The sequence below is a fragment of the Astatotilapia calliptera genome, chromosome 20 (assembly GCF_900246225.1).
Source record: "Astatotilapia calliptera chromosome 20, fAstCal1.2, whole genome shotgun sequence".
Lineage (NCBI taxonomy): Eukaryota > Metazoa > Chordata > Actinopteri > Cichliformes > Cichlidae > Astatotilapia > Astatotilapia calliptera.
In genome coordinates, this window is record NC_039321.1 from 2519581 (window position 1) to 2545793 (window position 26213).

Consider the following 26213-nt stretch of genomic DNA (forward strand, 5'->3'; position numbering starts at 1 on the left):
AGTTATACAGCGATAAAAAGAAACACAAAAATGTCAAGAAGCTGTTGTATTATTAACTGCAATAGCCGGTCGCATGACAGCCACGGGAAGCCGACGGGTAAAGAGATCGGTTGTTATCGGATTACGTCGTTGAAGAGAAATTGTTCATGTTTCCGAAGTAACAAAGAGGCGACTGGATTGCAGCCATTCAAAGACCAAATATAACGTCCCAGAACACTCCAGCTCACAGGTTAGTCTGCTCCAAGCATTTACACGAAGGTCAGTCTGCTGTTGTAGTTAATGCGTCATTTTCATAACATAATTGGTGATATAGGTTACAAGCAAGTCTGGCGCTGAACAGAAATTGTCGCGCTATGCTCCTGTATTTATTGTGCATAAATAGTGAATTGTCCTGACACAATATTGCGTTTCGCTTCTGTTATTATGGTACATTGACAAAAATATATACTTTTATTCACAGGATAAAACAGGTTTTTTGTATCACTAATTGTCCAGTACGATTACAGCATACAATATTATTGTCACTGCTACATTTCTGTGATGGGTACCAGAAATTATTTCCACTACTAATTAATTACCGTTGAGCTCAAAGGTCCTATTAATAAACGGTTAAGGAATGTGTATTTATGAAGACGATTTGTGAGACTGGTAAACTTATGATACGTACGATGGTCTTTCGTTCTACACGGTGCATTTCAAGGTCCTGCACCCATCCGTCGGTAAACTGTACCTGGGCTTGTTGCAGTGACCTGAAGTTACTAAACTTCATGAGTGTATGCACTCACTCCAAGAACCGTATGATTATAAATATGCATATAAATATGCTACGATGAGATAGCTGACTTCATCTAACTAGCAAATGTTGTCCAGGCTACGTTGGTGATACAGTTTTTTTAATGTGTATGATATTTTTGTCATGCGATTTTAAAGCCGGTCCTACAACCGCATCCAAGAATAACATGCAGCGTATCTCAGAACTGTCGGTGAAAATTATTCTTGGAGCTAGGTTTAATTGAGCTGCATTTTAAAGAGGTGCAATTCCACAATTTGTGTATATTTTCTAAGTTCACTATTTTGTCATGTGTTGAGAAAAACACAGATTTTAAAATTACATGGTCTAATATTTACATTTAGCATAACTGCAACATTATTTTTTCGTTTGTTTTTTTTAAAGACTCGAAAGGACTTGAAATTCAAAGTTTCAGACTTGTGACTTGACTCGGACTTTTACACCAGTGACTTGAGACTCGACTCTGACTTGCCTGACATTACTTGAGACTTGACTTGAGACTTGAGGATAAAGACTTGAGACTTACTTGAGACTTGCAAAACAATGACTTGGTCCCACCTCTGGTACAAATACTTTGTTACTTTGTTATTTCCTAATTTTCAGGTATCTGTACTTAACTTGAGTATTTATTTTCCTGAAAACCTTTTACTTTTACTCCCTACATTTGAACATGTATATCTGTACTTTCTACTGTTTACATTTTCAAAACTGGCTCCTTACTTCAGACATCAAAGCGATGTGAGCCTAAACAGTAGTGCATGAAAGACAGTACTGTTTGTGTATTAATGACCAGGGTTGCTGCATACTGTGTGTCATAGTCTGGTGTTAAAGTGGGCCTGTGTTTGTTTGTCTTTTTACAAAGGTGAGGAGTGCTCAGGTTAGGAGTACCGGTTTTAAAGAACAGTGTGTGATTGGTGCACAGCTGTGGTGTAGCACAGATTGATTGGAAGTTGGGTGATGATGCTGAGATTCAGTCACTGAATTCCACCTTCATACCTTCTAGTATAAAAACAACATAAACTGTATAGTCTCAGTGTAGAGGATGGAACTCAGCTGGGGCAACTAAACCTCAGAGCAGCAGTACTTGAAGTTGAATCACTACTTTGACTTTTACTGGAGTAGTTTTTTTACACTAGTATCTTTTCTTATACTTAAGTACAGATTGTCCGTATTTTCCACCTCTGGTGCAGAGAAATATAAAAAGGAAACAGAGACCGTCAAAAGCTTGGGCCTTGGCAGCCAGCTGTTCCAAGTTGGTGAGGCGGAGGTAGTGAGCCGCTTCTCCAAACTCCGCCATGTCCAGGAACCGAGACATCTGAACACACAAACATCACAGATATGAGCATTCATTAAAGATCCTCGGAGGGCTGTTATTTCCCAAACAATGTGGAAAAGATGTGGTACTTTCTGCTTTAAATGTTCTGAAGGCTCATGAGCAAACTTTTAAAGCATTCTCAGACAGCAGCATTTATCACCATGCTAATAAATAACAGTGCTGGCTTTCTTCTGGCTAAGGTAGGGCGACACTGATCCAACTTCTGCACCAACTTCTTCCCGTTCTGTTACGTTGGCTGCAGATATGTTCTGATACAAAGTTCAGATGCTCATTTTCCACCAGTCACACTTGAGAGGACGTGCACCGTCATTGTTTAATGCAAACGTCATCAGTAGATTTCTCATGTAGAGGCTGCGTCTGTTTCTTGAAATTATTTACAGTGAGAAAAAAATAGAACATGCGCACATTTATCTTTCCCGTCATTATAAGCCACGATCATTCATCCCATCGGCTGCACTATAAATCTTTATTTAGCTGCGAGTAAATCCCAGGCATGGACTGAACTAAACTGTGATGTCAACAAATTGGCATGGCAGTCATTCACAGTAGTTCTGGCCTACCTCGCTGCATTACTCAGGCTTTCCAAGAGAGCTAACAGCTGCCACATCAGCTCAAGAGGATCCCTTTGCAAATTCTTCTAGTAAATATAACCCTTCAGTTATCTCCCTTTGTGTGAGTCTGAGTGCCTTAACAAAGACTCACAAGATGAGGTGAAGCGTCTATGTAGCATCTGTGGTTCAAAAGGTAGGTTGTCTATAAATGAGAAGGTCAGTGGTTCTATCCCTGCCTCCTCTACTCGTTGAAGAGTCCTTGATACTGAATCTTGGGTTTGAAATGTCTTAGTGTAAAAGTGATTCTGCATAGAACAAAGTGCTTGAATGAATGAGGCTTTTCATAAGAAACTCTGAGTGCTCAAATACTCTAGAAAAATGCGGAACAAGTCCACTTGGCTTTTCCTTTTCAACATCAGGACAGAGTTAAAAGAAGACTATTATATTAGTGGGCAGAAATCTTCTGCTTGGCCACATTTGACCTAATAAACCTAAATCCATTCACCTGAGTCCAAGCTGAGTCCACATAAAGTCCACAGTTCAAATATGGTGAGTAAAGTATTGCACTGTTGATAAATACACAGAAACCTGTTTCTCAGTCTGCTTCTTATAAAATAAGTGCAAAATAATAATGTTTCATTAGTACTTGTTTATATTTTGAGGCTTCTCTTCTTTTCTAGTTTAACGAGGTTCAGTAAGAACATTCACATACTTTTGAGCACCAGTAAAAGACTCTGTAGTTGTTGAAGCTCATGAAGCTAAATTTTCACCTTATTTCATTAAAAATGAAGCAGATTTGAAACCAACTCTCCGGGTCTTTTAAATTCAATTGATTAAATTAGAAACGCATCTGTTGTCAAATGGACCAGAAATCAGCTAATACAAAATGACATTAGTGAATCAGCAGGGACACAATTCTGTTTCTGAAATTTAGGATGACCATCTCACAATCTGACTGCAGCCGATGCAACAGGAAATAACGTGCAATTTTGGCAAAATGAAACAAAGTAAAAAATATAAAACAATTTTTTTTGTAGGACATTAGTAAACAGGTACATCTAACTTCATCACTGCGTCACAATCCTACAGCTGTTACCAAGGAGCAGACAATAATGGTGTTAGCCATTAGCCGTGCATCTTGTCCTCAGTTCAGTAGCAAACTTGCACTAAACTTTTCCCAAGTTCACTAGATGAGTGTCACACAGTGTTGCTCATACTGGACTCATACAGTTACACACTGGGTAACACCTTCAGATGCTGAGGTTGCTGGGAAATTTGAATCCTTTACATTTTTGCACTTTTTGTATTAAAAACTCAGTTATCCAAATTGCTGTGTACAAGTAAAATTCATCTTAGGATCTATTACAGTCATGTCAAATATCAAAGCATACATCACAGAAATCTGATGATTAAAATGGGGGCAGTGTACTTACTGTGCTGGGTGGCTCTGTTTTGAAGATCTTTGAGGATGTGCAGAAAAACACAATAGCGCAACTCAAAGAGCATCACTTTGCTTTATAACCTCACTGTGAAAGTCACTGCAGCATGTGACCCCCTCCCCTGCAGCTGACTGGGCAGACTGGTCTGCTGGACGGTCATAAAAGGCCTGCTGTGGTCAGGATAGAATACCAAACTAAAGCAGAACCAAAGCCCCATCTGCTCCCTCCTCATCCCGGTTTTCTCCCACTGCATCCCGGTCTATCTATGGAGACTGACTGTCCACTGCTGACTTTCCCCTCTGTGCTTCTGCCCATCTGTGTTTTGTTCCATCTTTCTGACATGTATTCCATCCAGGCTATCTCTGGGTATTAAACCCCAATTATTCTTTATTTAACCCCGTGGCATCAAACTTAAGCCAAGCTGTCAATGAACTGCTGATGTGGTAAATCAGAGAAACCTGTCAGCATTGCTCCTCAGGCTCTAAAATCTCTAAAGGTAAATAAATGCTGGAGCCTCAGACTTTTAAAAAAAATATTAATTCACAGAAATTTCCTGTTTATTCTTCAACTTTTTTTTCTCATAGACCACCTGTAAACAAAAATTCTTATATTTACTGGCTTTAATGACAGCACAGTGCTAGGACTTTTGATGGGTGAAAGTCATTCGTGTCTTCAGTAATTAGTTTTCAGTATCTGCTTCTATTCATAGAATATTCATTCACATAAACATTGAAAGCAAAGATGTAATTGAATAAAGTCTGAATAATTAGTTATGTAGATGTGAGCTATGCTAACTTATATCAGCAGATTGAGCAGCTATAAATTCATTTATCTGTATGCAGTTAAAATTTAAATCATTTTTGTTTCTGAAATGGAAACAAATGAGCAGTTCACTTTGTACGACTGCTTTTCTTTTTTGAATGTTTATAATTGCTTCCCCACATAAAATACTGTGTAACCACATTCAGCTAATGCTATGCTAACTGGAAACCCATGAACTACCTACCACTACTTTAATTAGAAAATAATGGCATTGGTCTTCTGAGTTTTGGCTTCTTTATCTGTTAATAATAGAAAAGATTCACTCTAATAAACTGTGATTGTCTTTTCAAGCAAACACCAGCCTTAGAAGCTGCTTGTAAGCTCCCATCATCCTCTGTTTTCCTCCATCAGTTACTGACAGTAATAAAAAAGGCAATGATGCACATCATGTCTCACTGACTGATAACCTGACACACTGAGCGAGTCCAGGCAGGATTTGGACCGCAGTGGATTTTGACATTAGATTTCTCTGTGCAGAGTTGAAATAATAGATCTGCAGTGGGGATTAAACTCGAGGCTTTCAGCTTTGATATCGTGCTATTTTTACACTGAGAACAACCAGCCTTCTGCTGCCTCTTTAATCTCATGAAAACTCAGCTCGCTCCACTGTTCGGCTGGTTTTTGAGGACCAGCTCACATATCAACAGGCAGGGGAACTGAAAATTACATAGCATTAGGTGGTGTAAGTTGGGGCAGTCACATTATAAAGATTACCAAAAGAATCTGCAGGCTACAGAGCTACTGTCCATGGCTCCAGCTTTGAGCCCAGCAGTACTGTGGCAGATAGATTTAATATGACGTCGGCCCACATTTTGCAGCTCTAGTAGCGTCAGCTCTTCTAGGAAGGCTTTCCTCAAGGTTTAGGAGTGTTTATGGGAATTTTGGACCATTCTTTAAGAAAAGCATGTGACGTCAGACTCTAAGGTTGGCTGCAGTCTCTGTTCTAATTCATCCCAAATATCTTCTGTTGGGTTGAGGTCACAACTCTGTGCAGGCCAGTCAAGTTCTTCCACATCAAACTCCCTCATCCATATCTTTATGAACCTTTCTTTGTGCACTGGTGCGCAGTCGTGTTGGAACAGGAAGAGCCCATCCCCAAACTGTTCCCAGAAAGTCTGAAGCATGAAGTTGTCCAAAATGTCTTGGTATGCTGAAGTTATACGAGTTCCTTTCACTGAAACTAAGGCCCTGAGCCCAACTCCTGAACCCCACCTGAGACTTTACACTTGGCACAATGCAGTCAGATAAGTACCGTTGCCTCTGCAACCACCAAACCCAGACTCATCCATCGGATTGTCAGACAGAGAAGTGCAAACTGTCTCTCCAGAGAACACGTCCCCACTCCTCTCTAGTCCAGTGGCAGCGTGCCGTACACCACTGCCCATGCTTTGGTGATGTAAGGCTTGGATGCAGCTGCTGGACTATGGAAACCCATTTCATGAAGTTCTCTGTTTACTGGTTTTGAGCTAATCTGAAAGCCACATGATTTTGGACCTCTGCACACTATGTTCTCTGTGATTTTATGTGTCTACCACTTTGTGGCTGAATTGCTGTCTTTCCTAAATCGCTTCAACCTTTTTATGACACCAGTTCACCGTGTAATATTTAGTAGCAAGGACATTTCCTTTTTTTTTTTTTTTTTGCCTGTCCCATTTGGCTCTTTTATTGTCTAAAGGCAAAGAAAGATGCCCAACGGATTTACTTTACCAAATTGACCATCCCAGCCTTGCCGTAATGGTCCATTTGATTCACCTTTTATTGTTTATTTTATTTTCACTTGCTGAATACGGGACAGACTTGACTGGGGGAAAGAAGGGGAGAAAGAAAGAGGGAAAGAGAAACAGCTGAGAAGAGGGACGGGGGAGAAGGGCAAAAGACAAAAACCAACAGAATGAGCAGAAAAAGAAAAAAAATGCATATATCAATCACCTGGATCACCTGCTGAGAAAGAAAAAAGAAAACAAGCAGAAGAGAACAAGAGTAATAGAATAAACAACATCACAATGATATATGGGAATATGACAGTAAATACTAAATGTTAAACATTATTGTGCAGCACATAAGATCAACAGAACACAGTGTGCTTTGAGGTAGGAGCCAAAAAGGGTGTAGTTTGTGGGTGTGATCACCCGTGTGTACACCTGTGAGCATGGACGCGCTTGTTTTTTGTTTTTTAAAAGGTTCCTTCATGTAATGATCTGCTAGAGGGTGTGGGGGGGCCACAGCCCCGTCCTCCAGGGCATGAAGCAGGTGTGGAGGAGATCAAAACTCCAGACATCCAGAGGCCCCCAGAACACAAGAGACCAAGGAAGACCAACAGAGGGGCAGCTGCGCCACTGTCCCAGAAAGAGCTGAGGAGAGTCCCAGATGAGGGCTCACTCAGCAGCCGCGGAGCAGAAGCCAGGGGGAGTTGCAGTGACGCGCCCGTGAGCTCCACCGGCAGCCAGCCGTGCCTGAGTGACCGAGCCCCAGGCCGAGAGGCCGGGGGCACCCCACCTCCGAAGTGGCCCGAGCGAGCCCCAGGCTCCAGGCCCCGATAAGCGGCCGCCAAGGAGTGAGCCGGTGTGTACCTGGACGCCCATCCCCGCAAGGACATTTCCTGACTGGACTTGTGACGTCCTATCACTGTACCATGCTTCCTGAGCTCCTGAGAGTGACCGACAAATGTTTGTAGAAGTGGTCTGCATGCCTAGGTGCTTGACACCTACGGCCATGGAAGTGACTGAAACAGCTCAATTTAGTGGTTTAGTGGTTTGAATACTTTTAGCAGTTTGGTGTAGGTGGATAGTTACATGAGGGATGAATGGATTGACGATCGATCTATGGATAGACAGATGGACAACAGCGATGGCCATGTTAGCAAGTGAGCTGTCAGAAAGAGTAGAAATACTGATATTTATCTTTGTGTCGTATTGATTTTTGTGTATCATATCAAACAAAATGTTCCGAGTTGACTTCAGCGCAGAGAGAAGTCCGTCTTATGGTGTTTGGTTCACTGTGATCCTGTCAGGTTTCCTGTCTTGTTGCCGTCCTGTTGGCTGAGCCCTTTGTGACCCTTTTATAAATAAAGGTTTACGCACAAACTTACTGATAACGCCACACATATCTATGTAAGCCCTGCACCCATCCACCCATTCAACCGTTCCTACCAGCTGTCTCTCTCGTCTTCATCCCTCCATCCCTCAGCTGTCTGACAGAGGAGAGAGGGAATAATTAATAGTTCATTTTCCAGAGTGCTTTGACTTTTTCTTGGAAATGACTAAGACGCCTGCCGAATTCATGACTTTTTCTCTCTGTTGTGTCCGTTCTCTTTTTACCTAAACCATCCTTCCACTCCCGTCCCAACCACCTTTTCAGTTTTACGTTTTTTCATCCATCTCCATGCTCTCTCTTTCTCTCTCCAGTTAATACGCTCTAAACCAGGACAAGTTTGTGTGAAGCCTATTTACTGACTCACACAGCCGCAATAAATCCCTGCAAATGCTGCGCTCACACACACACACACTGAACCACTGACTCTGAAATGCCTTCTTTAAAAATTCTGTTTTGTTTTTTTGCTCCCTGCTGAACTGATGGACTCAGAAATAACTTTAAAAATATGATCTAAGGGTGAGGATCATATTGCACATAGTGGAAAAGTAATGCAATTTTATTTTGGGTTAAACTTTAGCTTCTATTTGACGTTATTCATGTCAAGAGCGCCATCACCACCAGGCCTATTTGAGGCCAAAGAAAACAACAAGAAAACATCTCAATCTGGATAAAGGTTTAGGACTTACATTCCTGTAATAACAGTCTCTTTTTCAAAATTGACTCAAAAGCTGTTTCATAGACTGGTGTGGGTTATTGTTTCTTCATCATTTACGCTGGAAAATGACTGGAGACGTTTCCAAAACACGCGACTGGTCTTTAACCTGCCAGCTCTCCTCGTAAAAAGCCAGAGCGACGCATTGTGCCAAGGTGCAAATAGCACAGGTGATAGTCTGGTAAATACACAGAGCGAGTGGCTGGCATGCATCTCTGCTCTGGCCTTTCCACTGCCCTAACTATTCACAGACAATTTAATGCACTGCAAACTGATTTGAAGTGAAACGATCCAGAACCCGCTGAAGTTCAGACTCTCGACTTTAATGAAAAGGGTTGAACAAAGTCATAGCATTAGCTAACACTAGTTTTAAGGTATCTATGCATAAGCAGCAGATGATTCCCTGGATGGTGCTTTGCAGTTTATATGGACAGTGGCCCAAAACATGCAGTTGAAGCAACCCAGATAAAGTTAACAGCTATTACTTGATCTCAGTCTTAGTGTTGAAGACGAAACTAAAGGCAAGAGCCACAAACAGCAGACAACAACAGGCAGACACAAAGGAAACACATGTATCTGAAAACAGTGCTGCATTTTAACAGGATATCCATTAATTAAGTTAGTTTGTCCATTTACATTTGGGCCCCTGGGTATAAATGAAATACTCAACAGTTAATGCAACAATGCAGTTTTCCTTTTTAAATCTGTCATGATGGAGTACAGGACCAAAATTAGGAAAATGGTTTTACTGTGCAAACATTTATGGACCATTTCGATTGTAGTTTAACTTTTAAATGCACATTGGCACATAGCATTTGTGCATAGTGGTAATGCCTGCATAATACACTATAAAGTCTGTAAGCACAGACTTAAACAGCTGTCGGACCAACCACAGCGCTCTCATCTCGTCTCCCACATACAGCCCAGTGTATCCCAGAACAATGGGTGGATGCTATAAACTTATTTTAGTTTGGAAACACAGAGACGCCATGGGAACCCCGAGCTAGTCCCCCCAATCCCTGGCTGTCACTCCAAATGACCCCACAAACACAGACAGAGATCTATATATTAAACCTCCTTTTAATTAAAAGCTAAATTAACTGCAGTGGTTAGAATGAAAACGCAGCAGCAGTGTGCTGATGCTCATGTTGTACATGACTCACAATCCTAAGCTGTATTCTTGAAATAATTTTTCATCATCCAGCCTGAAAAAGTTGGAAAAATATTAGATTTATGTTCAAAGTTTTGTTGTTCTGTGGATTCTTGGGTCACATTTGATTTGATCGACTTAAGCCATGTTTCTATGCGATCTGATTTGTTGTACACATGTGAAGCAGGCTTCTCTCAGGTCCTCCCGTTATGTCTGTTTATAAAAGTCACTCTACAGTTTGTGGATCAGGAGGATCAGGGACGTGTCTAACAGTCTGCTGCTTTCCACACTACACCTCTCTGCGTAACACAGCCTAATTCAGTCATGTACTTGTAACTGTGGGACACATTAAGTAAAATATCACAGAACAGAGCACCGACCGATATAATCCGGGGCACCTTTACACCCCGCGTTGTAAAAATGAGATAATCTGCTGATGTGTCTGTTGCTTAGTTTCCTGTAAAATAATTTCAGCTGCTTTGCTGGTTCGTTTTCTGTGATTCTTTGAAGCCTAATTAGCCAGCAGCTGCTGCAGCCTGACAGCAAACAGCTGGAGGGGATCGATCCAATCAAAAGATGAGATTAGCCAGACCGCAAATGTATCCGAGACAGTTCAGAAATGACCTTGACCTGAGGTCACAGGCGCACACACAACAATCTCACATCACCTTAGAGAACTTCACAATGACAGACAGATTTTCTAGAGACTCACTAAAACTGAAACTGTCATATTTGTAAGGAAGCCACACACACACACACACACACACACACACACACACACACACACACACACACACACACACACACACACACACAGCAACTGTGGTCAACATTCCTCTGAGGCTCCACACCAAAGCTCAGTAATCCTTCACTCTCTCACACACACTGAAAGACACACATCACTACTACAGGCCAGGAGATTACCTGTTATAGAAACAATGTATCTAACCATAAATATTATTTAAATGCCAGATATTGCACAGCACTGCACATGCACAACTCTCTCACACACAGAGCCGAATGAACTGAGAACAGTAAACACTATTTATAGCCTGCACAGAAACACAACCTCACTGTGTGTGTGCTGTTTACAGATCCACGGGTCACATGTTGCATCTAAAGGGAAGCTGATGGTGGAGTTTTGGCTTTGTGGAGAGCTGCCGTTCACTTCCTGTTAATCCAGTTCTGAAGAAAAACTGGCTGTGATTCAGTTTAGGACACAGTCAGGCCGTTTGAGAGACGAGCCTCAAAAATTGAAACAGCTCGTGCCTTAACAAAAACAAAAGCTAAAATTAGTTTCCCATTTTTTCTCCCGCGTTCATCTTCAGTCGCTCGTCATCACACAGGTTGTTGCACACCGTGCTGTGAAAGGTTTTCCTTTATTTCCTGTATGTGAATTAAAAAATTCTCTGAATCACAGTCTTTAACAGTTTACATTTAATGAAATTATATTTTTCAGAATGCTGATGGTGTCATTCTTTTGCATCTGATGGGTCGAAATATGTTTTTTCTTTTTCTTTATCGTTGACATTGTCAGATCTTTTTAGTTTTGTGCATTTTCAACTGACTGTTGAAAAGAACTGACGGAGTTTTCGTTTCCCTTCAGGATTATCTGTGAGTCCTTTCAGATTTGTCTTCTTGTTCTCCAAACAGTTTTCAAAATAGCAGCTGGAGTAATAAGAATTATGACCCAGAGACCCAAACTTAAAGTGAAACCATTTAACTTTAATATTTGCATTTTAAATCTAAAACTGAATCGTTTGCATTAAATACAGTTTATTCAATGTAAACGTGAGAAAACGTGGATTTTCGTCTTCATACTTCTCACTCGTCTGTTTCTCAATGAAAAAGCTAAATGACATTTTTACTCATAAATCCATCATCCAGCGTCTGTTACAGCGTTAAAGAAAAACAAACCATAGCTTCTGTCTGATCTCACACAAACCTTAAATCCTACAAGTTTCCCAGATGTACAATTTAAAGAAACAAAAACACACATCTGTGTTCAGCTCGCTTTACAAACAGAAGCACAAATGAAATTGGCAAACACAAGCTGCATGTTTCTTTCTATTTACATTTTCTTAAAGTTATTAAAGTGAGTTGAAGGTTAGTTTTACAAACACACATTTGCACACATTAGCAGTTTTTATTAAACTTGGTAGAAGCTTGAGCTCACCCCAAAACAGGAAGTTTGGTCTTTTTGCTCTTTCTCTTTATCACTAAAGCCATCAAACATTCTGTCTAAGTAATAATTTAAATTGAACTCATTTTCTGTTTAGATAAAAAGAAGCAAAAAAAAAAAAAAGAAACTGAGGTTTTCCAGCTGCACCATGACGCTCCCATTTTTGTCTGACTGCATCTTAAAAACCCAAAGATGTGACACAAAATGCACAAACTGCTTCCTACAGCGCCCCCTACTGTGTGGATGCCGGCATCTACAGCTTATTTCTTGTGTGCTCATTAATGAGCAGATTTCTGAAATATTAAAAACTAAACAGCTAGATGATAAATTAGACATTTCTAAGTACAGTCGTCTGGAAAGTCAAACATTTCTTCAAACCAGGTACGTGATGTGGACATTTGTGTGTTATAGTTTGTGCATCTGTGGGTACACTTGGGTCTGATCAATGGAAGTTTTTCATGAGCGGGCGAGCGAGAGGTTCACAGATGTCCACGTGCCTACATGTTTTTTTCTTTTTTTGTCGTCATCTACAGAGGCTTGAGAATTTACAAGTTACCCGCGACCTTCAGGAAGACTTGAAGCCTAACAGGAATGAACTATTCTGTCTCCAGATGTTTGTGTCAGAGCGTAATCGCCTTGTGTTTCATATTTTATTTTTAAGACAGTCACCCAGCCCACACTGATCTGAAATGACTTGTATAACTGTGGCAGACTTGTGCTAGCTATATCTGTGAAGGTTCTCAGTCATCCAGGTCATCGTAGTCTAAGGAGCTTGGAGGGAAAAGTGTCTGGACTTCTTTAAGTTACGTGAAGTTACATGTTTCACCTCAAAAGCTAAGAGCTTAAAAATCTGGGACTCTCCACCATTTGACCTCAGAACTGAAGACGCTTCTCGGATGAGAGGTGAAACGTCTTCAAGACAAATAAAGAAGTCCAGACACTTTTCTCTCCAAGCTCCTTAGACTCACGTGCTAGCCAGTTATTATATCAATATTTCTTTGAATAAGAGCTGAACAAGACTTTTGACAGCTGCGTCCATCTTTGGCTTTGTGTTTCCCTGTTTGTGCAGCAGAGGCTCATTTTAATCTCGCTTCATTTTATTGGTCAAACATTGGTTAGCCACTCACTTTTTCTTCTACTTTTGTTGTTTGGTTGTTGCTGGCAATGATTTTAGTGCATTACAGCTACCTCTGGTAGTATCAGCGCGCCAAACATACATTTTTATTATTACACTTTTTTAATTAATGTGTTGAAAAATGATAACCATCCCTAATGTTTTCATTGAGATGAATATGATTAATAATAATAATACTATTATGGGGTTTTTGCCGGGTCTTACACTCACGTTAGGGCTTTTCTTCTCACCCTGGTTGTGAAAGGTTCCAGATCTGATTTAAAACAGTTTAGCTGTGTTTTTCTCTCTGAACTTACTTGTGGGCTGTTTTCAGACAGCTTCGTGTTAGTTTAGCAAACAAGGAATTACTTTAGGAATTATTTTTGGACATGCTGTGCAATGCACTGCATAAATAAAATAGCCATGTGCTGGCTAATTTCTTTTACACATGTATTTTTCACCTGAAGCCATAAACCTTTAATACGTGCTGTTTCCACAAGAAGTAAGCTTAATAAAATACACTTAATTTAAAATTGACCAGGTGGAAAGAATCCACAAACTTCTGCTGCACAAAGAAAACCACAGCTGCTTTATTTTAACCTGGGCCGTGAAGAACACCTGGAATGGGAAAATATAGGGCTAAATTTGTCCTGTGACCTGAGCAGGGAAGAAGCTGTAGGTTTAAGAGGGTCAGATCAGCTATTCCGATTATTATTGTCAACCAGCAATCTGCTGACAATCAGAACGTTAATCTGTTGGATATTTGCCGCTATGAAACTGTGTGAAAGCTGCATGTGCTTCAGCTGTTCTAGTGTTTCTGTCTTTGTGTCCATCAGTCCAGCTGGATGGCTTACAGATCTAGAGATGACCATGTAGTGAACATCAAATCCATCTGTGTGCCAATGTGTCGAGTGTCTTTATGTTTTGTAGATCTGATGGTTTCCTCCTGCGGCGCTGGGAGGCACCGCACCGCTCGCTCCGCCCTGGACGTCGACAAAGCCCATCCTCTGCCTCCTCTTCCTCTGCTCCGTCATCTGCGCGCGCGCGCACACACACACACACACACACACACACACACACACACACACACACACACACACACACACACACACACACACACACACACACAGAGTCACTAAACGCCACCCAAGCTGTGATTCAGTGTGTTTATGTGTGCTGCTGTGATTAGAGCTTTGCTCCTCAGTTATGGTGCCACCAATGTGGTGCATTAAAAATGTTGTCCTGCTAACTGTGAAAGCAGTTGAAAGATCAGCTGCTGATTCTGGATGAATTTCTGCTTTTAATGAATGAACAAAAGTATAGTCAGCATTTACTTGATTTGGGCTGCAGTGTTAGGATCTTCCAGCATGTCGTGGGGCAGAATATTTTTCACATGTTAACCCTAATATTTTGACCTATCGGGGACTTTTTGATTGTCTGAGGTAGCTGTAACATAACTTAAGATGGAAAACATACCCCATGTTTGGTAATGATTGCATATGATTGACTATTTCATCCAAACTCGTGTAGCTGACCCGACTGGTAACCAGTTAGCCTTGGCTGATGAAAGTAATTATAAACAGATTCATTAGCTTAAAAAAGTTAAAGCGAGCTGAAATTTGTCAAATCAAAGTCAACTTTGTTATTTTCAGTGCATCTGTCCCTTTGTGTGCAAATACCTGCTCTTTGAGCTCCGTCAGCTGGGCGGTCAGGGTTGTGACCACCTTCATGGTTGATACCAGTTTGTCCTGTAACTGCCTCATCTCGTTCTGCTCGCCATCGCTGTCTGTTACCACCAGTGACATGGCCTGCATCCGTGGAAACCAGTCCAGGTTGTTGTTCTGAAGCAGCAGAAGAAGAAGCAGTTTATTTGTGAACCTGAAATCGCAGCCATGTCACTTTTCTTTCTTTAACGTTTCCCACCTTGATCATGTGAGCCACGTAGCTCTCCGGTCCTGTGTAGTCCGTCTTGTTTTTCTCGCGCACCAAAACGATAAAGTAGAGGTAGTTCCAGATATTGTGCTCCAGTTTGATGTGCTCTTCGAAAGACACCGTCTTATTGTCAAACTTGTCTCTCTCGAGGCCTGCAGCAGAACAAAGAAGACCAAGCTTCTTCAACAAATCTACTGTTAGCTGATTGGTTTGTTAGTCACAGTGTGAAGAACGTCTACAAACCGCAAATGAAACATGTTGTTTTCAGAATTTCTTCCTTCTTCTGCTTCTCACTCCTCAAGTCTGCGAACGTGTCGATGATGACACCGAAGATCAAGTTGAGGACGATGATGATGACGATGAAGTAGAACAGCAGGTCATACACAACTCGAGCGGGAAACAGTGGCTCCTGAACACAGACCCGGGAAAGGAATTTAGCCTTCACTCTGCACTAACTTCTTACCTGATGATCTTTTATCTATTTTAAAACTTCATCTTCAGAGCAGCTAGCATTTATAGTCCTGCAGTTTAAGATCATTTTTTTAGTAACAGCTAATTTAAAAACCAAACTGCACCCTTCTGTGGCAGAATATTTCCACATGATAAAGAAAACGTCAGATAAAAGCCAAAGATGTAGGCTGTGCATTTTGTTATCGGAGAGCAGCATTCAGGTAAAAACTGTCTCGTACATTCTTAGATGGTTTGCGGAGGACGTCTCCCACTCCCCCTCCATTCCTCAGTCCGTGGTTCAGCACAGTAACGATACACATCAACAGAGTGTCGCATGCTCGCTCAGAGTCCGGCACCTCTGAAACACACACACAAAGACTCATCAAGGACATTTAACAATGATCAAATACAAAGTCGGTATAAATGTAAAGTTATGGTGTGTAAAACCTTTCACCACTAGTTCTGTTTTTCTACCGCTCCGAATCAAAGTGTATAATCCCAGCTATGGTGGCTGTTATAGCACAAACATGTTTTAGTGGAGCAAAAGAGACCAAAAATATTAAACTTAGTATTTAAACCATAACTGCCTTCCTGGCATATTTCTACTACTGTTTGGAGTGGATCTGTATCCAGCCCAGAGATTCCTTTTTAGAGGCTGTCAGTGCTCTGTTTACCTCAGCTGTCAATACCGCATAAGAAGCATCCACATTTACTCCAGCCTTTAAAAACTTTGTGATACGAGTCTGTAAGTGAGTGAAGCTCACTTCTGACCAATGACAGCGATACTACGTGAGTTATTGAGGATATGTTGAAGATTTAAGCGCTATCTGCCCCTGTTAGCTGTTGTTAGCTGGCTGCTCTTGAAGTGGATCTAACATTGTTGGTCTCTGACACTTTCTGAGTAACTTTTTGTATGATGTGAAAATATAATCTTCTAAGAGTTTTGAGTGGGAAAGTGTGATTTTTATTTTATTTCATTTCATTTTTTTAGTTTTGAACACTCAGCTAAAATTAGCTAGCACAATGTTAGCTTATATGCAGCTGATATTGATGTTTAGCCAGGTTGTTGTCAGTTTCATGGTGGCTTCCACTAGGGCTGGGCGACATGAGGAAAATCTAATATTGCAATATTTTTTGGGATATCGTGATACCCTCCCTGAAGTCAAGGTTTTTATATAAATATCACCACGAAAACCTCAGAATCTGATCTAAAAGCTCATAAACACCATTTCTACAACCACCAAACAGCCAAAACAACAAACAATTAAACGAGCAGTAAAGTAACGTGAAATATGAATAACACAAATGACAAAGCCATGAACTCACTTGACTTCATGTAACCAAACAAACGGCACGGTGTCTAGATCTCACAGATTCCAGAACTGCAAGTTTCATCACACTTCGACCAAATTTCACTGAACCAGCTACAAATATGCTTCACATTCGATAAGCATTAACATGGAATTAGACTTGCACGTGCCACTAACCCCATGCTATCATTTTTCTGTAAAGCAAATTTACCTAAGGCTATAATTAAAGTAACCTTAACCATTTTCCTCCGTTTGTCTCGCCGATAGCTTTGGCGAGGGGAGATGTTCACATGCAGAGTTTAAAACAGTCTTAATTTTGCATGGATGACTTTTCAGCATGTTTCGCAATTTACCCCATTTTGTTCTACATCCTCCTCAAATCCAAACCACACGATGACTTAATGCATCTTAACGCTGGTATTGCATCCTCACCAGCTTTACGAAACTTTGAGTGCTCCAGTAGAGTAAAATAAGCGCCATATAAGAACCAGCCCATTTACCGTTTAACAGCTCCAAAACATATTTTTGTATTTGTATCTGTGGATAAACACCATTTTAAACTGTTATATAGTTATTTAGCTCCCTGTCTATACTTGGACTCCAGTAAGTGGTGGAAATTGGATAATTGTATCTATTTTAGTTAGCTGAACGAGTTGTTTTCTAATACATGTTGCAAAAACTGACTACTGTCAGTAACCATCTAGTGATGTGTCTGTCTCTTACCTTCCTCTTCAGTGTTGGTCTCTGCAGTGCAGCTGACTCCGTCTGCAGAGCACGACTTGAGGAAATCCTGAGAGGCTTCACTATTTTGAGAAGCTGAACAGGAGACAGTAACTAGTACCGATTAAGGTTTTGGTATGAGGGTTAATTTTAACAGCTGTGAATTTACCTGCAGCAATCTGTGCCAACGGGTCGACCTCCATAATGAAGTCCTCCTTCAGGAAGAGGAAGCCCACAATGGAGAAGAGGTACACAAGGATGAGAGCGAGCAGTGCCGTGAGCAGGATGGAGCGCCCGTTACGCGTCACGCTGTTTATCACATTTAACAGGGTCTCCTCCCTGTAGATCAGGTCAAAAAGCTGCCCGAAATGAACACAGACACTTAGATTTCCCTTCCTACCACAAACAGCACAAACACCTGACAGGTCACTGTGTGTGCTGTTTACCAGGATGCTGTAGAAGAGCTCGTGAACGAAGAGTCCCAGTGTGGACGTCAGGACGTATGCCAGGTGATAGAGGAACTCCACATCCATCACCATGGCTTTGTACCCCATAATAAATGTGCCGTTGTTTCCCACAAAACTCACCACAAACACCACTTTATTGATGAGCTGGAAATGGACAAAACATGGACAGCACAGTGGATGATCAGGCTGGAGGTGTTGTTACCAAAGAGATGTAAAAGGACGCTGGCCAATTGTAAGAAATAATTGTAAGAAAAGCAGAAAAGTTCTGCTAGCTCATTGCCCAGACTGGCCTTTAATAATAAAACAAGGCCTGATTCCGGCCCTCAGGCCACATATTTGACACCTCTGATCTAGAATGTTCTACTCTAAAACCACAATTCAAATCTAGAGCTCAAAAAGAACAGGAGAATATTTTCCTTTTAGTCACAGTCACATCTGATAAGTGTATTCAGTGTCTTCACAGTTTATATTTTTTAACTGACCAGTTCACTGATCACCAAACTTAACTAAAAAAACATGAAATCGTCATTTTGATTTTAAAAAAGAAAAAATCTTCATCAACTCTGAATAAAACCTAGAAATGTAAACTGTGAATCAAGAGTTTAAATATTTAAAACGGGTACCAAGCCATGCTAAGCTAATCGCACCCAGGGTGCAGATGTGTAATGTGGTGTTTTCTCACATTAAGTGTTCCCAGCACTATTAGCGTGTTGCCAATGCCTAGGTGGTAGATGGACCTGAGAATCAGAGCGACGGTGAACGGCGTGAGAGAACGCTGAGAGAACAAACCCAGGACGGAGAGACCGGTCAGGACCCAGAACAGCATCAACAACAGAGAGTCGTCGATTGCACCTACAGAGGAGAAGAGCATCGTTTTAAGTGCCACATCCTCACCTCGACCAGTCCTCCACACTTTCTACAGATGATGACAAAAATAAAATGACAGTGTTCGTGTGTTTAGTCGTATTTTCAGATCTATCAGTACTTGCAGTAGTACCTTGTCCGGAGTCGTAGGGGTAGAAGAAAGCGATGATGAGGTTGATGAAGAGGGCAAGTTTAAAGGAGATTGTTCCCCACAGACTCATCCTTCTGGAGAACCAGTACAACACTGGCATACCTGCACAAACACATACATGTTGAGCCTGAACACGCTGTTGGGTTTTTATATGTTGAGCAAAAGTAGAATTGATGTGAGCACCTGGCTCACACGAATGAAGCCTTTACAGATCACACTGAGTGTGTGTACTCACTCCTCAGCTTCTTCTGCCACTCCATTTCTCCATGCAGGAAGGATGTTTGCTCGAAGAAATGTGTGACTTTGGATCCCTGCTCGTCCAGCTCAGTGGTGTTGAACACCCTGATCTTTGACTCCTCTGTCAGAAACTCACAGATGGGATGAACGGGAAACACAATCTGCTCCATGCTGCGGTCATCGCGAACAATCTGGGCACAGACAGATACGTAGTTTAGACAACGTCTTCTACACAGATGATAAAAGCTCGATCCTCTCTAAAATGTAGAGATGAAGTTGACAAACTCAAAGAAAGCACATTTTCAGAATTTACGGGGTTTCTTTTGCCCTTTTTGGGTTATGGATGGTGTAGACAGACAGGAAAGAGAGAGGAAGACATGTAGCAAAGGGCCACAGGTCGGACTCGAACCCGGGCCTACTGCTGTCTTGCCATAAAGCATATGGTCAGTGACTGAACTATGAATTCTACTTCCTGGTGGTGGCTGGAACGAGGGGGGAGCATCTCTGCTTAGATTGTTGTGACTCAGACCAGGACTGAGTTGTGTAACCGAGGAACAGAGATGCTTGTTAAATAAACAATTTGAAAAAGTTATGTTTTACCCAAACGATCAAATGCCATTTTGTGCTATTTGATAACCAAACCACAAAGTATTATAGGATCAATGGCTCAGGATAAAGATCTTTATTTTAATAGTAGTAATACCTCTATCTGTGAAGTGAGCTGCTCGTAGTACTCCAGCGGGTCCTGCTCCACCACAGGAGCTGGAGCTGAGGACTTCAACATCTGGGACAGAGGTCGGTTGTTCAGGTTCAGCTGCAGACACACAAACAGCAGCATGGTGTCAGTTTTAGATGATTACAACTTGACATGGATGGATGGATGGATGTTTACCATTGAGGAAATGCCCTCCTCTCCCTCTTTATTGTTCTTTTGAGGTTTTAGGAGGTTGTGAAGGACTTTGTTGTGTCTCGCCAGCTGCAAAAACACATCAAGAACTTTATTTTGACCCTAACCAACCACAAAATATCATGAGCTCTTCCAGATAGCCAATAGGAAATTGAGTTTAGTCACCTGCTGAGCCAGGATGTAGATGTTGTGCCCCACCTCCCGAGGAGAAACTTCCACCTCCACATCTTCACATTCGCTCTCCTGGTTGTAGGCCTTCTTTATCACCTCCACCTGGCAGAGTGGACATGTACACACTTAGATTTTTCTTGCTTTTCAATAAGATCTTTAACAGCTGCTTTATGGACATGTGGTTCAGGGTCTGACCAGCTCTCGTGGCCGCAGGTTCAGCAGAATCCTCTCTGCGTTCTCGCTGTCGTGACGACTCTCCATAAGAGCCAACAGCAGCTTGGAGGCATTGTCCTGTCGAGCAGCAGTCAAACAAATGGACTGAACCGTTTGTCAAGTACTAGAGACAATGACTTCTATCTTTACACAGACAGGAATGATATTTGTGGAAATGCTGACTTAAAAACCTGGAAACAAACCCACACATTAACCTAAAAGAGTGAGAGATAAATGATGGTGTTTGGTTACATTTGATCACCTCCGACACTGCGCCCCAGATGACATGTTTAAACATAATTACATTTCAAGCAGTGTTAGATTTCCTGTGCTTCTTTTAATGCACAGAAATATGAAAATAAGAAAGATTTCTGCACTTTTGCCACTATGGTGTCGCTACACTGAACGCCGTCTAAATGAAAGAGGCGACTCCATTTTACCTTCAGCTGCAGCACCATCTCCATCCGATAGCGACATAGAGGACTGATGTCATTCAGGATCAGAGCCGTTATGATGTCGATGCCGTTGGACTCGTGGGTCACGATACATGTCTGAAACACAGAAAACAAATGTCTGTGTAAGACAGTGCAGTAAACAAAGGACACCTTGAGAACGTCTGGAAAATTAAAAACTAGAGGATAACATCAGGTCTCTTCATCTGTTGTGCTGGCACTCGTGGTTCTTTGGTGCCTTTTGAGCCCACGTTTTCAGGGTGCTGGTGCCAGTTTCTTTTTCAATGGATGTACCTTTCTTGTCTGGTAGCAGACATTACCAATAGCACTGAACAAAGCGACTTTCTCATATTTCTAGTAGTAAGTATCGTCTTGCATTACCAACCACTGGCTTTGTGTCACATGCAGCTATATCAATCTGCCCAGACTAGGAAATGGAGACCACTGGCCACTCCTTAGTGAGCAGTTACCCCATGAATGTTAATAATGTAATCATCTGCTTTACCGCAAATGCATCACTACTGACGAGGGACAGTTAACCTAACAAGCATGTCTGTGGACTGTTGGAGGAAGGAAATCCACACAAGCAGAGTGAGAACACTCAACTTCCAGCTGCAGGTTTGAACCTACAGCCTTCTTACAGTGATGCTGCAGCGTTAACCGCTGCACCACCTTGGAACCTGTACGGTCAAAGAAAAGTAGAAACCATTGTTTCCACCCTGTTGTTCTCATGTACCTGGTTCTCTTGGCAGGGTCCTTGGCAGTACTCTGTAAGTGTTTCCAGGGACTGAATGATGAGGTGGACATTTGATTCATTGATGTACAAGCCCAGCAGGCCCAGGCCACCCGTCGTACTACCACACATGATGTCCAGGAACTGAAGTGTCTCACACACAAGGTTGTAGTTGGCTTTGTTATTCTGACAACGCAGGAAGTTCTGGAAACACAAGGTCACAAACTTGAGCCTTACATTTTCTGTATGTGTGCTCACATGAAGAAGATGCTGGGACAAACAGCTTTACTTCCTGTACTGGCCTCTAACAGACGGTGCTAAAAGACCCGCCTAAAGTGGAGAGAAAAACATCCAACTTGTCTCTAAAATATAGGTAGTAGATATTAACTTTTTGTCACATGTTTAATGCTATACAATCTGTAAAAAAGGCTCAACACTGTTCAGTAGTTAGCAGGAACTGACCTGTAGGTCGTTGTTGTGGTTCTCACAAAGCAGCTGTAGGAACCTCAAGATCGGCTTCATGATGGTAACAGCTGGTCCCATCTCTGTCTCCACCTCCTTCTGTTCTTCAATAGGTTGAGCTGGCAGGGTGGAGGTGCCTGGGGCAATGGGCGCCCCTGGTACCAACAGTGGATGACCCCCTGTACCCGGAAGTACACCCATTGTGGTGGAGCCACCTTTAAACCATAAAATATTATTACAAACATCTTTCGGAACTCAAACCTTTTCAGAGTCTTATTTTTCCCTTCACAAAGGTGCATAATACATAACTGTCTAAGGAGCTTGGAAAGAAAAGCGTCTGGACTTCTTTAAGTTTCTTGAAGATGTTGCACCTCTCATCCGAGAAGCTTCTTCAGTTTTAGGGTCAAACGGTGGAGAGACCAAACAGCCACTTCACAAGCGCATGGCACAATATAGAAGAGCCACCTCCACGGGACAAGACTCAGCAGTCCATCTGCATCTTAAGGTCAAAGGTCACTCTTTTGAGGATGCCAATGATAACATTTTGGACAGAGAGGACAGATGGTTTGAAAGAGGAGTGAAAGAAGCATCTATGTCCACTGTGAGCGACCATCTTTGAACAGAGGCGGGGCTTACGACACCAACTCTCTGCCATCTATAATCCAGTTTTGAGATCCTCCCCAGACGCCTTAACGCCCACTCACATCCTGGGCCATCTGACCTCAGGAAATCACATGATAAGGTGGGGCCAGGTTTCACAATGAGCTCACCCGAAACTCTGGCTGATTGTGACCCACACCCGCTTTCACACCTTGGCTCATGTGATTAGGTAGAGGATCATCAGGGGGTCCTTTGATCCTCTTGGTGGGTCACTCCCACTAGGCTTAAATCTGGGACTCTCCACCATTTGACACTAGAACTGAAGAAGCTTCTCGGATGAGAGGTGAAACGTTTTCAAGCAACTTAAAGAAGTCCAGACGCTTTTCTTCCCAAGCTCCTTAGACTACGATGACCTGGATGAGTGAGAACCTTCACAGACATAATACATAATTGTTTGTTAATTAACCATTTAAAACATTATATCAAATGTCTAAACCTGATCAAAGTTCCAGTGAGTGATGCCAAACTATTGGTTACAAAATGGGGTTTGATCATATCATCCTCAAATAAATCTAAGGAACCCTAAATATGGACGTACATTGAAACTATAGAATAATCGGATTGCACAGATGTGTCCTCCTAAACTATTTTCAGATGACTCTCACCGTTCTCCAGCTTCTCGTTGGCCTTGTGCGTCATCTCTCCAACATTAACAGAAACCGTTGCTTTAATGTCGGCCTGAGCTTCTTTCATTCTGTCATTAAACACTTTAAAGAACTTCTCTGACTTGTTGTCCCCCATCATCAGTTTGTAGAAGGAGTTCTGCATCAGAAGTGGACAGAGTCAACACACCAGTTTAACACGGGACCAAAAACAAGCTTGAAAACCATCCCAGCCCAAAACCATGCCTAAAATGAATCAAAACCAGCTCTGAAGCAGTCTTTGTTTTAAAACAATATATAAAAGATGGTCAAAACTAAACCCAGCGTACAACCACGTCTAACCAAGAACCAACTTCTTTCATTAAAACGGTCCCATTGCCAGTACCACATCCTGCGATCTCTGGATCAGCTATGTTGGAGAAAACTAATCTACACTATTCAAAAAAAAGTGACCATTCTTGTCTCAGATCTATTGTTTTTACACGTTTGATGTATTATTTGGTTTTTCCTGTGCTTTTAGAACGGAATGAGCAAAGAAACTTCTCCTGTCTGCTACCTGTATCTCAGTGTTTCCTCCCTCCAGCAGACAGATGGCCAGCTGGATGCTCTCCTGGAAGATCTTATCATTCTTGGTGCTCATCACCAGATCTGTGAACAGCTTCGTTCCTCCTTCACGATCCAGACGACACTGGATTGCTGCCACTGCCGCCCAGTCCCGCTCCTGTTCACCGCCTAACTCACAGAAAGAAAAATACAGCATAATATAGCAGCTTGTGCACAGACAATATAGATTATAGCATCATAAACACATTAGATTGCTATTATTGTGTTACGTAAATCATGTTAAATAAATGGTGTCCTGGGGAATCTCCCCCCAGACTTGGATCAGTGAGCTCAGTGGTTCTAATTAGCAACACTGAACGCACCGACACATAACTTCCAACAGGTTACAAATTAAATCCAAGTCTGGGGAATTCAATTCCTTCTTAGTAACTATATAAACACACCAAAAGCCTTTAACCCAGGGTCCGCTACAGCAACATAAACATGATGGGTGGGTCTGAGGATTTCGTCCTGGTATCCAACAGCAGTCAGAATACTGCTGGCCCGCACATGGAGGTTATTGCCACCCTCCAAGGATATACATGAGACAACAAACCTATCAATGTCAAATATGGATGCGTCATCACAAAGGAGCTGGACTACCTGTGCAGCAAAGACACCAGCAAAAAGCAGCACTAGAGAAAGATCAGTAAGGAAGGATAAAGACAGAGAAATGAAGCCACCACCTGCAAAGTCATCCTCTTTTTGGGTTCGTGTCCAGTCTACAATTGAATTTAACAAAGCAGGTGAAACGGATTTCGGATGTTTTGTGCTTCACTGAACACAATGACATTCCTGAACTTATCTGACTATGTTATACTGTTATGATCAAATGTCTCCTGCATTTTATTTGAGCAGTGTTTATTATTTCCTCTGAACAGTGTTTGTATGAAGCAGTTTACCTGGAACTCCAAGTTCAGCTAAGTCATTCTTCTGGTTGGTCTTCTTGTTTGGAAACAAGTAGTTTTGCAGTAAAACTTTCCGCAGCACTAGTCCCTGAAACAAATCAACAGAAAGTCCATTCAGTCTCCATCCTGTTACATTTAACTGAAACAAAACCAAGAAATAAGCCAGAGATTTCAGTTTGGGGAAGGCTTCATTCATGATCAGTGGCAGCAACAAGGCCTGGCAGAGAGGCTGAAGAATGGGGAAAAGACGAGAGAGGGTGGGGAACGCAAACACGAACAGGTGAAGATGATTCAGCGAAAGGGGAGTGTTTGGGTTGTGGTCCCATTCCAGACAAACTGTCTCAAATGAAATAAGCATAAATATGGAAAAACTGCAAAAGGACCACTGGAAGCTACAAAACCACCAAAGAAGAATGACCACAACAACACTGTGGTTTTCTTTAAATATACTGTATTTCTCAAGGACCTGCCTTTGTTGTTCGACCGTGATTATAATGGTTTTGATTTAAGTTAAACAGGCTGATTGTGGTAGTCCAGCTACTATTAACTCACCTTTTCATCAAAGTCCAGAGTCCTGATGAGCATCTCCTGCAGAGTCTTTAGGACTTTGATGCACAGCTTCTCCTCTGAAGACATCAGCGCCTTGGTGTGCTGGATCAACCTGGTCAGCACACGGACATCATAATTCCCCTCATCCCTCTAGTGTCAGTGCTCAAGCATGCTTTACACTCAGATGACCTACTTGGAAATGAATCCTCCGGACTCACAGCGCTGTCGGATGTCGGTTCCTTCAGGGAACAGCAGCTCCGGCTGATGGAGGACATCCACCAACACCGAAAGCTCAGCGTTCACCAGTGGCTTCAGACGCTCCTCCAGAGTGTTTATGATGTCCTGCGGAAGATACAGAGGGAACAAGGTTAAATACAGTTTACTGCAAGTTAATGTAAATAAAGAAAAGTCTTTTTTTCGGTGTGCCCTTGTGCACCTGCAGCTTCTCGATGATGTTCTTGTAGTCCCAGGGGTTGGTAGGAGCGCTAGGGCGGGTGAGGCGGGAGGAGGATTTGTAGTTTGGATTGGAGCGCGACAAAGAGTTCAAAGCTGACGTGGACAGCATGGTGTTGATCTGAGCCTCCAGTTCCAAAGGCACAGAGATGGAGCGACTCTTAGCTGGACAAAATTCAC

General features: G+C 42.0%; 2 protein-coding genes and 1 long non-coding RNA gene across 4 annotated transcripts in view; 1 reads left to right on the plus strand and 2 right to left on the minus strand.

Moving 5' to 3' along the window:
• Positions 1 to 4139, minus strand: part of LOC113013271 (myosin-7B-like) — a 25930-nt gene extending 21791 nt beyond the window's left edge. The window contains exons 1-2 of the mRNA XM_026154036.1: positions 4111 to 4139; positions 2006 to 2105 (exon numbers count right to left, since the gene is read on the minus strand). Coding sequence (XP_026009821.1) covers positions 2006 to 2105 — 100 coding nt within the window. The 5' untranslated portion in view covers positions 4111 to 4139. The remainder of the gene's footprint in view (positions 1 to 2005; positions 2106 to 4110) is intronic.
• Positions 1 to 17831, plus strand: part of LOC113013272 (uncharacterized) — an 18925-nt gene extending 1094 nt beyond the window's left edge. The window contains exon 3 of the long non-coding RNA XR_003270808.1: positions 17777 to 17831. This is a non-coding gene — a long non-coding RNA (uncharacterized LOC113013272). The remainder of the gene's footprint in view (positions 1 to 17776) is intronic.
• itpr3 (inositol 1,4,5-trisphosphate receptor, type 3) overlaps positions 12992 to 26213 on the minus strand; it is a 74618-nt gene continuing 61396 nt past the window's right edge. For both annotated transcript variants that reach the window (XM_026154035.1, XM_026154034.1), the window contains 24 exons: positions 26017 to 26198; positions 25774 to 25922; positions 25584 to 25692; positions 25026 to 25119; positions 24077 to 24252; positions 23524 to 23680; positions 22259 to 22473; positions 21800 to 22000; positions 21052 to 21162; positions 20594 to 20689; positions 20393 to 20500; positions 20213 to 20296; positions 20024 to 20134; positions 19319 to 19511; positions 19066 to 19185; positions 18751 to 18920; positions 18048 to 18212; positions 17771 to 17960; positions 17605 to 17697; positions 15811 to 15929; positions 15365 to 15530; positions 15113 to 15273; positions 14869 to 15030; positions 12992 to 14223 (listed from right to left, as the gene is read on the minus strand). In XM_026154035.1, coding sequence (XP_026009820.1) covers positions 14107 to 14223; positions 14869 to 15030; positions 15113 to 15273; positions 15365 to 15530; positions 15811 to 15929; positions 17605 to 17697; positions 17771 to 17960; positions 18048 to 18212; positions 18751 to 18920; positions 19066 to 19185; positions 19319 to 19511; positions 20024 to 20134; positions 20213 to 20296; positions 20393 to 20500; positions 20594 to 20689; positions 21052 to 21162; positions 21800 to 22000; positions 22259 to 22473; positions 23524 to 23680; positions 24077 to 24252; positions 25026 to 25119; positions 25584 to 25692; positions 25774 to 25922; positions 26017 to 26198 — 3449 coding nt within the window. In that variant the 3' untranslated portion in view covers positions 12992 to 14106. The remainder of the gene's footprint in view (positions 14224 to 14868; positions 15031 to 15112; positions 15274 to 15364; positions 15531 to 15810; positions 15930 to 17604; positions 17698 to 17770; positions 17961 to 18047; positions 18213 to 18750; positions 18921 to 19065; positions 19186 to 19318; positions 19512 to 20023; positions 20135 to 20212; positions 20297 to 20392; positions 20501 to 20593; positions 20690 to 21051; positions 21163 to 21799; positions 22001 to 22258; positions 22474 to 23523; positions 23681 to 24076; positions 24253 to 25025; positions 25120 to 25583; positions 25693 to 25773; positions 25923 to 26016; positions 26199 to 26213) is intronic.